Source organism: Danio aesculapii, chromosome 9, assembly GCF_903798145.1.
Source record: "Danio aesculapii chromosome 9, fDanAes4.1, whole genome shotgun sequence".
NCBI classification, from domain to species: domain Eukaryota; kingdom Metazoa; phylum Chordata; class Actinopteri; order Cypriniformes; family Danionidae; genus Danio; species Danio aesculapii.
The window spans coordinates 35,989,026-36,003,419 of NC_079443.1; the positions used below are offsets into that span (position 1 = coordinate 35,989,026).

At 35.6% G+C, this 14,394-nt stretch overlaps 1 protein-coding gene across 3 annotated transcripts; it reads left to right on the forward strand.

Moving 5' to 3' along the window:
- Window positions 1-1,766: 1,766 nt before the first annotated feature.
- On the forward strand, window positions 1,767-14,120 carry gabpa (GA binding protein transcription factor subunit alpha). Of its 3 annotated transcripts, none has more exons than XM_056465616.1 (10): window positions 1,767-1,897; window positions 5,214-5,310; window positions 5,423-5,567; window positions 5,652-5,736; window positions 8,456-8,683; window positions 10,187-10,381; window positions 10,470-10,523; window positions 10,705-10,833; window positions 12,927-13,119; window positions 13,437-14,120. In XM_056465616.1, exons 2-10 carry the CDS (start codon window positions 5,234-5,236, stop codon window positions 13,696-13,698), a joined length of 1,368 nt encoding a protein of 455 aa, XP_056321591.1. In that variant the 5' UTR covers window positions 1,767-1,897; window positions 5,214-5,233; the 3' UTR covers window positions 13,699-14,120. The 3 variants fall into 3 exon arrangements, with proteins under 3 accessions (XP_056321591.1, XP_056321592.1, XP_056321593.1); XM_056465617.1 differs by lacking the exon at window positions 1,767-1,897 and adding an exon at window positions 1,991-2,095; XM_056465618.1 differs by lacking the exon at window positions 1,767-1,897 and adding an exon at window positions 3,179-3,709.
- Window positions 14,121-14,394: the final 274 nt, after the last annotated feature.

Sequence of the window (14,394 nt, forward strand, 5' to 3'; positions counted from 1 at the left end):
AAAACACCAAAGAAATGTGTTGTTTATGGATTAAGAATAAAATGATCAAGTACAGCATATAGTTGGAGTGCAGAATACCCACTGTTAAACCCAACAGTCAACTTTATAAAAAGAAATGAGTGTAGTTAACTCAAAATTGACTAAAAGTTAATTCTACTCATTTTAAGAGTTTTGAACTCAGTGTTGAAGGTAATGAGTTAAATACCTCATTACTTCAACTTAAATGGAGTAAGTTCACAGTACTCATATAAATTAGTTTTTAACTCAAACGGTTTGAGTTGCCTTAACTTATTGAGTTGTACAGTACTCAGTTGATTTGAGTTCTCTTAATTTATTGGCTTTTACTGTGCTCATATTGCTTCGTTTACTCAAATGGATTAAGTTCACAGTACTCATTAGGATTAGTTTTTGAACTTAAATGGTTTGTTGCCATCGGTTTCCTTAAACGGGTTGAGTTACCTTCACTTTTTGGGTTTTACAGTGCATGTACAGATCAACACATTATGTAATGTATATACAACTGTATAAATACAAATGTGTTTATGTTAGTATCTGTGTTAAGGCTGCACAATTCATCATTTTGACATTGATCAGCATTGATATAGCAGTGTGTGTATGCGCAATAGTCACATCACCTAGATATGCAATGTTGAGTTCGGATTAGAATTTAGCGAGAGTCACAGTACAGAAGTATCACTGAAGAGTTTAATCACAATAGGGTCAAATTTGATAATTTACATGTTTTTAAGGCCTGAGAGATGAAAGTTTTCAGGCACAATACACACTACCAATCCAATAGGAAGCTTAATAAAGAATAGTTTTATTGAATTATTTATACACTAAAGCCTTTGCAATGTAATTTTTCGAATAACAAAACCAAAAATAATAATAATAATAATAAAAATAAATCATGCACTGTTTATTTCATTTTACTGCATTTATCTATGCTTGTAAATAATTTATTACATTTTATGCATGATTCACTCACCTACAGAATCATCTCAATCAATCAAAATTAATACATTAATATTTTAGGGACCAATTCTCACTATTAACTAAAAGATAAGCAGGCATGTTATTGAGAATTGGCTGCTTAGTACTTATAAACTACATATTCTGCATGATCTTATTCTGAGATCATGTATTTGATCCCTAATACATAAACTATCTTAATAATGAGAAAATTAGGAGTTTATTGAAGTCAAAGATCATAGTTAATGGTTTGCTAATAGCAAAAATTGAATCATAAAATAAAGTGTGACCATAAATTCTTTCCAAATAGTGCTACAGTACATCCTAATATATCTCACAGAAGAAAACGAAATATCGTAATGTCAGATTTTTCCAATATCGTAAGGTGAAACACTGCAGGGACTAATTTAGAAATTCTGGCTTTCAAAACTTCACAGTGTTTTTAATCACTATGTATCTATTTGTATCTGTAGATTTTGATTACAATAAAAATTCCTAAAGCCTTTTTTTGCAAGTTAGTTTTTCCCCTTCTGTACTGAGGAATAAATTAATATTTCTGTTCTATAAGTCGAGAACTAAAAGTTTTACTCCATTCACTGACGGTGTCTCGCCTCAAAGACAACGCAAAACCTGACACATTCTGTTGTCTTATGTTGGCATTTGTGTGGCACAGTTAACAAACAAATTCACAGATACTGTTTAAATCCCCGTGCATGAAGAGGATGAGGAGTCCCGAGTGGGGTGTTCGTGTTGCTGTCAGTGGGCAGCGAGGCCTCCAGCTCATCCCCGCCCCCAACGCAATGTTGACCAAAAACCAGCATGAACATTCAGTCAACTTATTAGCACACACACTAAACTAAAGCCCTGACACCCAGCTTTAGCCCGCTAAAACTCCAACACAGCACTTACTCGCCGGGATAAAGAGGTAAGTTTGGTAGAAATTATGATATTGAGGAGATAAAGGCGAACAGAATGTCTGTTCAATGCGTGTGAGGTTATAAGCGTGTCAGTTTTCCCGCTTTCTGCGCGAGCTAGCTGTTAGCATCCTGAGGGGAAACAGAGCTAGCCGGAGTGCTAACAGAAGTGACAATAACCCAGCCCTCTCACATCCGACGAGCAGACGGTAAAGATACTTGCATAGTTTATTGTGGGTTGTTATAAACGGATCTATTTTATCGAGAGATGTGCTTAACGTTTATAACTCGATCGCACGACTTTTCGTAAAAGTTAGCGCGAGCTGTTTGCTCGAGCAGATCTTCAGTTCAGCCAGGCGTGTCTCTCAGTCTTTCGTCAGCATAAGCTAAGCAGCTAACAAAGACGCCAGATATACATATATATACTCCATCCATAACTGTACCTGCCGTAGATAATACATCCCGCACGAATCGCATAATTAAACATCGTGATGTTTCCGTCCGTTTCTTCAGTCGCACGGCTGTTTTCGGAAGTCTGTCAGCCGCCGTGACTTCGGCCAGGATTTCCGGCTGCTTTTACATCTGCCCTTCTCTTGTTTTGTTTCCGTTTCTTCCATTTCCGTTTTAACTTTCCAGAATCAAAAGTCTTGATGTGTAGCTAGCCCTGAAAGTTTCAGAAGTTGTAAAAAGTCGTCTTTTACGCCCGGTTTTGCGGTTATATTACGAAACCCAAAAGCATTCCAACATGGCAACTGCGTTTGTATCGATTCGCGCGTCGTCTTCCCACCCAGTCGCGGGTGGAAATTATATTAGCGAAATATTACGTTTAAAGCTACACACCCAAATAATAAACGGGTCGAACGAATGGATAGCATATTTAATAAATAAGTGCGTCCCTTGTGTTTAATAAAAGTGATAATGTGCGGAAAATTGGACATTGGGCCTGTGCTCAAGCAAAGCCTCGGTGTTGCCTGAGAGTTTATAGGACTTCAGAGACAGCTTGAGTGCGTTAACTTGACCATTTACTGCATCTGGGACACACTTAGATGTTTTATATAAGTTTGTGTTTGTTAAAATGTTTGAAAAGATGTAATATTGTGTTTTTATTTTTAGTATAGTTTGTTTTGTATAATTTAGTTTGTTTTGTTTTTTAAATTAGTGTAAAACTACTTACAGCATCCTTTAATATATACTAATGTTTGCATTAATATATTTATTTGTTAATATATTAGTAATGTTTACTAATAATATAAATCAAATAGGTTAAGATTAATGTGGAGTGTGAACACACAACAATTTTATGTAATAACTTTATAGATTCGTAACAAAGAATAATAAAAACAGATGTCACAAATTCTTGCTTTTAGTTTCTTAGTGTGTGAACTGACGTCTCTGTAGGTCTTAAAAAGTGTCCATTTGCAGTTTTAAGGGCTTAAAAATACTTTTAATTGGAGAAGAAAGAAGTTATAAAGTTATGGCATTAATGTTAAACCTTACAAGTAATGTAAAAAAAAAAAAAAAATCCAAACAAGGTACAATTAATCAAAGAGAAAATGAGGAAATTAGGTCTTTTAATTAGACATAAAAACTCCTATGGTTAAAACAAAAGCGACTGACATGTATAGTAATTATCTTTGAAGTTTTTTTAGTCTACTGGCAGATATGTGTTCTTCCTTTCCTAATTTGGCTTAATTCCAGAGAAAACAAGACTCATAGCGTTTAATTTTCTTCCCAAATATGCATCTTGATTTACAATTCTTTGGACAATTCATCTTGATAAAGACAACAAAATGAGTAAGAACATGATGCAGTATGACAGGAAGGTACGGCCAAAGTTATTTTATTATTCTAGTGTTTGGGAGATTTTTTTAAAAATCATTTTCATTAAACAAACTTTGTATAATTTTAATATATTTTATGTTTGCTTGGTTTTTATTTAGATTTTATATAGTGTTTGTATTTTTGAGTTTGCAACTCAATTCTTTGACAATAGCTATAGATTCTGTAATAGCAATAAAAATAAACCACTACTTCAAAATGGTTTGACAGTGGAGTTGTTCAAACTAAAGCTGTTTTTGTGCAGTCAATTAAAAAGCAATAGATATCAGTACAGTTTAATTCACAACCTAAACTCTTGCTAATACACTACCTGAAAAAAAGTCTTTTCGTCGATCCCAGTTGTAAGAGCGTTAAGTAATAACTTGACTTTTAGTTGATCATTTGGAGGAGTGGTAGAAGGTAGATTTTTCTAATGAATCATCTGTTGAACTGCATCCCAATCATCAAATACTGCAGAAGACCTATTGGAACCCGCCAGGACCCAAGATTCTCATAGAAATCAGTCAAGTTTGGTAAAGGAAAAATCATGGTTTGGGGTTACAGTCAGTATGGGGTGTGCAAGAGATCTGCAGAGGGGATGGCAACATCAACAGCCTGAGGTATCAAGACATTTGTGCTGCCCATTACATTACAAACCACAGGAGAGGGCAAATTGTTCAGCAGAATAGCGCTCCTCATACTTCAGCCTCCACATCAAAGTTCCTGAAAGCAAAGAAGATCAAGGTGCTCCAGGATTGGCCAGCTCAGTCACCAGACATGAACATTATTGAGCATGTCTGGGGTAAGATGGAGGAGGCACTGAAGATGAATCTAAAGAATCTTGATGAACTCCGGGAGTCCTGCAAGAACTCTTTCTTTGCCATTCCAGATGACTTTATTAATATTAATAAGTTATCTGAGTCATTGCAGAGATGTATGGATGCAGTCGTCCAAGCTCATGGGAGTCATACACCATAATAATTCTTTATCCACTGCACCATGACTTTATATTCCATATGCTGTACATTATTTCTGTTAAGTGACAAGACTTTTGTCTTAAAGTCAGACCTTACTGTCCTAATTAAATCATTAAAAATCAAGGCATGGTCATATTTTATTTTGGTGAAATAATTGTAATCTAAAGGCCTTTGCCTTTCATATAAGCCACTTCTGATACCAAATGATCAACTAGAAGTCAAGTTATTATTTGTCGTTCCTAAAACTTTGATAGGCGACAAGATTTTTGTCAGGTAGTATACAACTCATTGTGTGGTCTTTATAATTTGACTGATCAAGTTAAGATCATATCAACATATTATGTTTTCTTTAAATTTGTTTACAGTTTTTGAAAGTCTTACTTTTACTTGTCAAACTTGCAAACACCTAGATTAATTTGTTAACAAACTTTTTGTTTGTAAATTGTTACCAGCCATTCTTATACACTTGCTTGTGATCAGTTCTATATTAAATTGTCTATGTTATACATTTTAATTTGCATTTGCTTTATAGTTGGACAAGGAGTTGAAGGGATGTCGAAAAGTGAGACAGAGGAGATGATTGAAATTGAGATCGATGGACGGGAGAAACAGGAGTGTTTAGAGGAAGGGTAAGCGATTTCAGTCCTCCTCCTCTTTTCCTCTCTGTAGGATGAATCACTTCATTGACTAATAAGCATCTTGTGCCTGTGAAATGATGCTTTTCATTTGACCGAACGCCAGGATCGAGGAGCAAACCATCACAGCAGCTGAACTGATCACTCAGGACATTGACATCAATGAGCCGATCGGGAACCTGAAGAAGCTGCTGGAGCCTCGTCTTCAGGTCCCGCTGGATGGATATGACATTTGTCTGCAGGACATCCTAGTATGTGTTTCTGTTTGAACAGACTCTTATTTGAGTGCACTCATTGTGCTGACGCTCATCTGTTTTGTTTTTTTTCCCTCGTAGTTGCATCCTGATCACAGCTTGTTCGATCAAGGAGTGAAGACAGATGGCACAGTACAGCTCAGTGTGCAGATCGTCACGAAACCGGGTAACTGTTTACAGTGATCTCATGTTGCTGTTGGACAAATCTCAACTTGTCAACATGCCCTTCAGACAGAAATTCAAATATTTGGGTGGTTTTACGTGTCCTGCGGTGGGACGTGCTGTTTTAAACAACACTTTGCTAATTCTTTTGTAATTATGCATGCAGCTTTTATGAGTTCATGATAATTGAGAGATTAGAGGAATATTTGCATGTTTAAAAACTGCCAGAGAGAGGACTTAAATTGAAGTTGTGAAAGCATAGAAGGTTAGAGATGAACATCTAATGAAATTACAAGTTAATTTACACAATTACAGGAGGGGAAATAAGTATTCAAAACGTCACCTTTTTTCTCAGAAAACATATATGTAAAGGTGCTGTTGACTATTTTCACCAGATGTTCAATTCAATTCACCTTTATTTGTATAGTGCTTATAATTATAATTAATGTAGATTGTGTCAAAGCAGCTTCACATAAAAGGTCATAGTAAATAGGAACAGTGTAGTTCAGTTTGTAGTGTTTAAGTTCAGTTCAGTTGTGCTCAGTTCAGTGTGGTTTAATAATCACTACTGAGAGTCCAAACACTGAAGAGCAAAACCATTGATGTGCAGCTCTATAGATCCCGAACCATGCAAGCCAGTGGCGACAGCGGAGAGGGAAAAAAACTTCACCAAATGGCGGAAGTGAAGAAAAAAAAACTTGAGAGAAACCAGGCTCAGTTGGGCACCACCATTTTAATTTCTCCGCTGGCCAAACGTCTTGTGCAGAGCTGCAGTCTCAGTGGCGGATGTTGATAACAATCAAAGAAATCCAAATATGAAAATATAACCAATCTAATTAGTTTAAAATGAAGTTGTGTGTATTAAAATGAAATGACACAGGAGAAATATTGAACACATAAAGACTGGGAGCTGTAGAAAGTCAGTGAAAGCCAAGACAGGAGCTGAATAAAGTTATTCTCAGAAGTTATTCAGCAACCCTTTGCTCTTTGTCAGTGTAAATTAATATTCACTGCTTCAGTCTAACGTCTACATTATCAGGATGATGAAGATGAAACCAGAGTGGACATTTTAGCAAGACAATGATCCAAAACACAGCCAAGGAAACTCTCAAATTGTTTCAGAAAAAGAAAATCAAGCTGTAGAATGGCCCAGCCAATCACCTGTCTCAAATCCAAAAGAAAATACAAAACAAAGATCAGATTTGATCATGAGCCATCAAGATTTTTACTGTTGATTTCTGTGAAAACAAATCACACCTGAGCAATGCATGTGACCTTATTCTTCATATGAGATTCATCTTTAAGCTGCCATCAAGATTTTTAAAAGTTATTAGATCTATTCTTCTATGATTAAATCTATTCTGTGCACATTTATTTGATCAAGAATGGAATTAAAACTGTAAAATATTATTAGTTTAAAATCCAGATTTCTTATGGAATGTATTTAAAAGCTTTTTTTATGCCTGTGATTTAAAGCTGAATTTCCAGCATCATTACTCCGGTGTTCAGTGTCACTTAATTCTTCAGGATTGGTGATATGATGATCTGCTGCTCAAGAAATATTTATTTTCGCCAGTGTTGAAATCTGTTGGGCTGCTTTATATTTTTGTGGAAAGAGTGATACAGGATTATTGAAAGTGTTTACTCGTATGATGTACCAATAATGTATTTATGGTTTTCATTTGGACACATTAAATTGTTCAAGAGTGAAAGTAAAGATAATCATTAAACATTAAAATTCATATAAATGCTGTTATTTAGACCTGTCACAATAATCAATATATCGATCCTGCAATATTTGGACATGACCTCAATAATTTTTTTGCGTTGCAATATATATTTACAGATTCACAAATTAATAATTAATTAATTAATTAATTAATGGCATAAAATGATCTCAAAATGACAATATTATAGCTTATCAAAACAATTTCTGTGACAATATATCGCACAACAAAAATTTCTGATTGTGACAGGCCTATTGTTATTTTGAACTTTACACAAAACGATGCTGCAGGAAAACGGTTTTCAACTTAGAAAAATTGTAAAAATCATTAATAACAGATGAGCAGCAGCAATAATCATTCATTAATTTTCTTTATTAGTCCCTTTATTAATCCGGTGTCGCCACAGCGGAATGAACTGCCAACTTATCCAGCCCATGGGTTGCAGCTAGAAGGGCATCTGCTGCGTAAAACATCTCTGGGAAACATCCATACACACTGATTCACACTCATACACTACGGACAATTTAGCCTACCCAATTCACCTGTACCACATGTCTGTGGACTGTGGAGGAAACCAGAGCACCCGTAGTAAATTTACGCGAACGCAGGGAGAACATGCAAACTCCACACAGAAACCCCAACTGACGCAGCCGAGGCTCGAACCAGCGACCTTCTTGCTGTGAGGTGACAGCAGTACCTACTGCGTCGCCTCAGCAGCAATAATAATTGTTAAATTAATTATAATAGGGCAGCAAATATATGGGGCATATTATCTGAAGGACCATGTGATACTAAACAATGGAGTAATGACTGCTGAAAATTCAGCTAAATTAATAAAATATTAAACAAAATTCAAAAGGAAATTAATTTGAAATGTAATATTTTTACTGTATTATTTTTGTTCTAATAAAGATAACAACAAAACTTCTTACTGACACCAGACATTTGACTCATAGAGTTAATTGAATGCTGAGCTAAGTCTGCGCTCTGTTTTAGGTGAAGAGAAGCTGAATATTCTGGAGATTGTGAAGCCAGTGGAGACAGTGGAGGTGGTGATTGATCCAGACGCTGCTGCTGGTGAGGAAGCTCATCTGGTGGAGGATGGACATGTGATTGCTGTGGAGCGAGCGGCCCTTCCTGATGAGACCTCAGAGCAGGTGACCCGCTGGGCGGCAGCACTAGAAGGCTACCGCAAGGAGCAGGTTCGACTGAACATTCCCTATGGTGAGTGCTTTGTCTGTGTGTGTTTGAGAGTTAAATGTAAATGCTAATTAGTACTGAAAGGTTTGGGTCAAAAGTTCATTCATTTATTTTTTTAAAGCACATAATTTATGCCAGGGCTGCATTTTATTTGATTAAAAAATACATTAAAATAGAATGTTATTTTATACTGTAATATTATTTCACATTATTACATTTTAAAATTTATCAGGGTATCTGCGGGGTCTTAAAAAGTAAAAAAATGTCTTAAATATCAAAATCTAAATGTTAGGCCCTAAAAAAATCTTACATTTACCGAAATATTGTGTTGTAGGTCTTAAATCTTCCTTTGCTCATGTACTCCTACCCAATATGGCAAAACCCATACAATCACCAACGATCCATCTCACTAAAACTTGAAACTTTTTATTTAAAATATAGTTTTTAACTCTACCAAAATGGTTTAATTATTGTCCTTACAATAACATTTGTTTAAAAGTCCTCCATGTATTAACTGCTGAGGACACTGACCTGGACAATTGGTTTTGCATAGATTTAGTTTATTGTAGTTTTTTAAAACTTAAAACATTTGTTCATTTTTTGAATCATTTTAAAGAACGTTTATGTTAGAAAAAGTGTATAATACAAGTAGAGCTTGTGTGTTACAATATTTAAAATATTTAGCTAAGAAATATCTAAAATATTACAATTTTTTTATTATTAATTTATTATTAAATTACAATAAAAATCTTTTCTATCTGGGACATTTGAAATTCATTTGTGTTTAGCCTATTATGAGTCTAAAATTTCATTCATAACGGTCTTAAATTTAACTTTGTGAAACCTGCAGAAACCCTGATTTATTTTCAAATGTATTGTCATGGCACATCTGAATTTTCAGCAGCTGTTTGTTCAGCTTTCAGTGTCAAAAATCATTCTGCCAGAATATTCTTCATAAGTCATTGTAAAACAGACTTTTTGTGGAAAATACACAATAATGAAAGAATTTTTGATGAAAGCAAAAGTTCAAAGAACAGCAGTTATTAAAAATATATATTTAAAATCTGTGTGTAATCACTTTAATTTTATATAATATTATTAATTTATTTCAAATTGATTTTACTGACTGCACATTTTTGAGCAGCAGTGTATGTATTTGTTATACTCCTTTTTTTTTATTTTTTATTTTTATTTATTTTTTAATTAAAAACGGGGAAATGAACCAAAGCGCCATTACAGTAGATTTTATGCTAAAACACAGTTCGCCCAGAAATTGACCAACCATTCACTCTCCCTTATGTTGTTTCAAGTCTAAATGATTTTTTTTTTTTTCGGTTGAACAAAAAAATATAGTATATAGTATGAAAAAAGTAAGTCAGTGGCTCTGTCAGCTGTTTTCCAGCAATGTTCAAAATATCTTCTATTGTGTTCAACATCAGATGCAAACACATAGATGAGTGTGAGTAAATGATGACGTTATTTATTTATTTTTATCCCTTTAACACGGTAAATGCTTCTGTCTGTCAGACCCCGTGCAGTGGACAGCAGATCAGGTGATCCACTGGGCAGTTTGGGTGATGAAGGAGTTTGGCATTGATGAAATGGAGGTGGGTGGCATTCACATCCCAGGACGACAGCTCTGTGGCTTCAGCCAGGAGGAGTTCCTGCAGAGAGTGCCCAGCGGCGAGATCCTGTGGAGCCACCTGGAGCTTCTGCGCAAGTGTACGCTTCACAAACAAAACACTCATTTGTATGTTTTGTGTGTATTCTATTTTCAGCCTGTTTTCAATTTCTCCAATGCTCTGTGCAGATGTACTTGCGAGTCAGGATCAAAGTCAGGAAGCAACAGTCACCATTGATCAACGTGAGTATCAGTACATCCTGAAGCATCTGCTTGATTTCCTCAACAAAAGCACTTTTTGTTGAACCTACACATGACTGGAGCTTGAAGGGCAGTTTTGTGTCTCCAGGCTAGACTTCTGTTTTTTGATGAAAGGAGCTTGTTGTTGTTGTTGTGGGTAACAGAGTTTGTTGATGTTCTCCAGCGGTGCAGATCATTCCTGCTCCTGTACAGCAGGCCACACCTACAGCCATTAAAGTGATGAAGCACAACAAAACACCACGAGCCCCTCGCATCTCAGGAGAGGAGCGCAGTTCCCCAGGCAACCGCACAGGTACACACAAACACTCAGACAACAAAACATATTCAGCTCAGCTTGTTCAAATTACATGTCATTTTATTAATACAAAAAAAGGTAAAGAAATATTTTGTTAGTTAATATGGAAATACAATTAATGGAAAGTGTTTACATGGCATGGCAATGTTTACTTGGCATGAAATTGTTAGTATTTGTTTTATTTTATGAAGGTCTGATAATATTTTTTCCAAATAATTACAATAAAATTGCTGTTATTTAGAGGATGTTTTTAAAAGAAAAATCTAAATTGGTCAAAATAACATTTAATTTAATTTGTCGTAATTCAAAGTAAGGGTTATTCCACCAAATATTGATCTTCCGAAAATAAGACATTGGTATTGTGTTGTCGAAAAATGAACATTTAATTTCAAATTTAAAAGCTATCTAACCCTGCAGGTTTACAGCTGAATTTGTTAAGTGTTACTCCTCAGAATTAACACCTCTAATAAAAGATATGTATGAGGAGGTTTTTGAAAAGGAAACACTACCCCCAACTTTATATCAGGTGGTGATTTTAGTAAATTTAAAGAAGGGTAAGCACCCAACTGACTGCCAGTTACCGACTGGTATCATTAATTTCTTTAGATACCAAAATACTTTCTAAAATTCTTGCTAATCGTTTACAAAAAGTAATCTCAACCATAATATATTCTGACCAGGTTGGATTTATACAAAACAGACACTCCACTGATAATATTAGACGCCTCATCAATGTTATGTTGGCAATCTGGAATGACAGTTCACCCATTGCAGCAGTGTCACTAGATGCAGATAAGACCTTTCATTGTGTTAAAAGCTATTTAACCAAGAAATACGTTTTTTGAGCATCAAATCAGCTCAGCTCAGCTTGCTGGAATGATTTCTGAAGGATTGTGTGACACAGTATTTGAATTTTTAAATATATATATATATATATATATATATATATATATATATATATATATATATATATATATATATATATATATATATATATATATATATACACAGTGCTCAGCATATACAAGTACATTCCTCACATAATAAGAAGCTCTACAATATTATATTTGTGGATATACACTAGATTGTCTGTCTGTCTGTGTCCTATCTATCTATCTATCTATCTATCTATCTATCTATCTATCTATCTATCTATCTATCTATCTATCTATCTATCTATCTATCTATCTATCTATCTATCTATCTATCTATCTATCTATCTATCTATCTATCTATCTATCTATCTATTTATTTATTGGTTGCTTGAAAAATGTAATTTTTTTTGTTTTCTGGACTTCCTTCTTCCTCTCATTAGGGCTGACGGTTAATCAAAAAGTAATCTAAATCGACATTCCTAACCAAAAATCGATCTAATTTTTCTAAGTCTATTTTTTTTCAATTACTCACCTTCATGTAGAGTCACGTGACCCTGCGCTATTTGTTACTTTTGTGTTACTTTTCACTACATTGACGATGATTAGAAGCTGTGCTGGAGATGCTTTGAGACAGCACATTTACCATTATTTGTTTACAGAAAATTCAAGAAATGCACTTTTTAAAATGTCATTTACAGGATATACAATAGTTATTTTATTTAGAAGAGACACTGCTTATTTTCTGCTTTTATGAAAAACATTGAAAATAATTTCTTTATTTCCAAAATGGCAAGTTATTTATTTTCACTATTTTATAAGAAAAAAGTGACTGTTCATTTTAGGCAGTGTGTGTTTAATTTCAGTTGTTCAACAGTGATGTTCAAAAATTTATCATAGATAGTAGATAGTGTGTGTTTCCTTCAATTATTTTAAATCATTAAAAAGTAATGCACCCTTCATTCAGAAATCTCTTGCTTGTAATATGTGAGCATAGATACTGTACAAAAGCTGTCAGTCAACTATGAGGGCAAAAACATAAAACAATTAAATAAAATAATCGTTTATTAATCGTAATAATCGAGATTTTAATTTTAGGCCAAATCACCCAGCCCAAATCACAAATCATCATTTTCTATTCCTGAGCCTTCTCTTGTACCAGAGAAAACACCCTGCACAATGATTGTAGAGTTATACATCATGCGTGTTTCCTCTCAGGTAACAACGGTCAGATTCAGCTGTGGCAGTTCCTCCTGGAGCTGCTGACGGATAAAGACTCTCGCGACTGCATCTCCTGGGTGGGCGAAGAAGGCGAGTTCAAACTCAATCAGCCTGAGCTGGTGGCTCAGAAATGGGGTCAGCGCAAGAACAAGCCCACCATGAACTACGAGAAGCTAAGCAGAGCTCTCAGGTGCGGGATTCTTCTTCTTGGCTCTTTAATTGGCGGTTGGCATACAGCTTTAAAATGCATTTCTTGCCACCTCCTGATTAGCTGCCTGGACCAGAAGTGATATTTCTACCCGTGTACTCTTACTTATTTAGATTCTATTATATAACCCAGTCTCCCTACATCTCTTATCTCCTGCTCCACTACAAAAATAATATTAAAATCTATGATTTCAATGTTAGTCTCCATATCTGTGATCATCTTATTCCAGGATTATCACTTCCTTAGCCGTTTTAAAGAATCGCACAGTCATTCTTATTTCAAACCTCTTCCCATTACAGGTACTACTACGACGGAGACATGATCAGCAAAGTGCAAGGCAAGCGATTCGTCTACAAGTTTGTGTGCGACCTGAGGACTCTGATTGGCTACAGCGCCGCCGAGCTCAACAACCTGGTGACTGAGTGCGAACAGAAGAAACTGGCGCGGGTGCAGCTGCAGGGCCTCGGTCAGCCTGTAAACACAGTCACTTTGGCCACCGCCACAGGTCAACCCGTCACCACAGTCACTCTGGCCGCCGCCGCGCTGGACAAAGACAGCTGAGGAGAGACTCCCAGCCAATCAGGAGGAAGACAGGAGCAATCCGGGTTTGATATTTGACTTTGGGCCAGGGTGGGAGAACAGCGGGTTTGTAAGCAGATGTGCGCTTTGTGTGTGTGTGTGTGTGTGTGTGTGTGCATGAATGAATGTGTGTGTGTATGTGAGAAAAGTATAGATGATAACGTATGAGCTTTCAGTTTTTTGTATGCTTGTTCTCTGACTGCAGGGTAGCATCGGCTATATTTCCATTGTATATAACTCTCTGTTTTTGATAGCCACGTGGGCGCAGTGTATTTTGATATTTTCCATTTGTAAAGGATCTTTTTCTTTTTTTTATTTTTATTTTCGAGTGTCCGATTCCCTCAAGGTGAGGTACTTTTTACTGTCCACCAGAGGGCAATAAAGAGACAGTTGGTTTTTTTGAATTTCATGACTCTTGCGTAATGCAGCAGGGAAAAAAACACACAGGCTGCATCCCAAATGGCACACTATGCTCTTATCCACTATGTAATTATGCACTTTCACACTCAACAGCATAGTATATAAACGTAATGTTGTCCCAAATGGAACACTAATGTTTTTTTTTAAACCCTAACCCTAAAATAAATGAGCAAACTACCAAATAGCTGCCATGAGTATAACCGCATTCACCATCAGGAGGAGGTATAATCCGTCTCATAGGAGAGTACTGCTTTCACA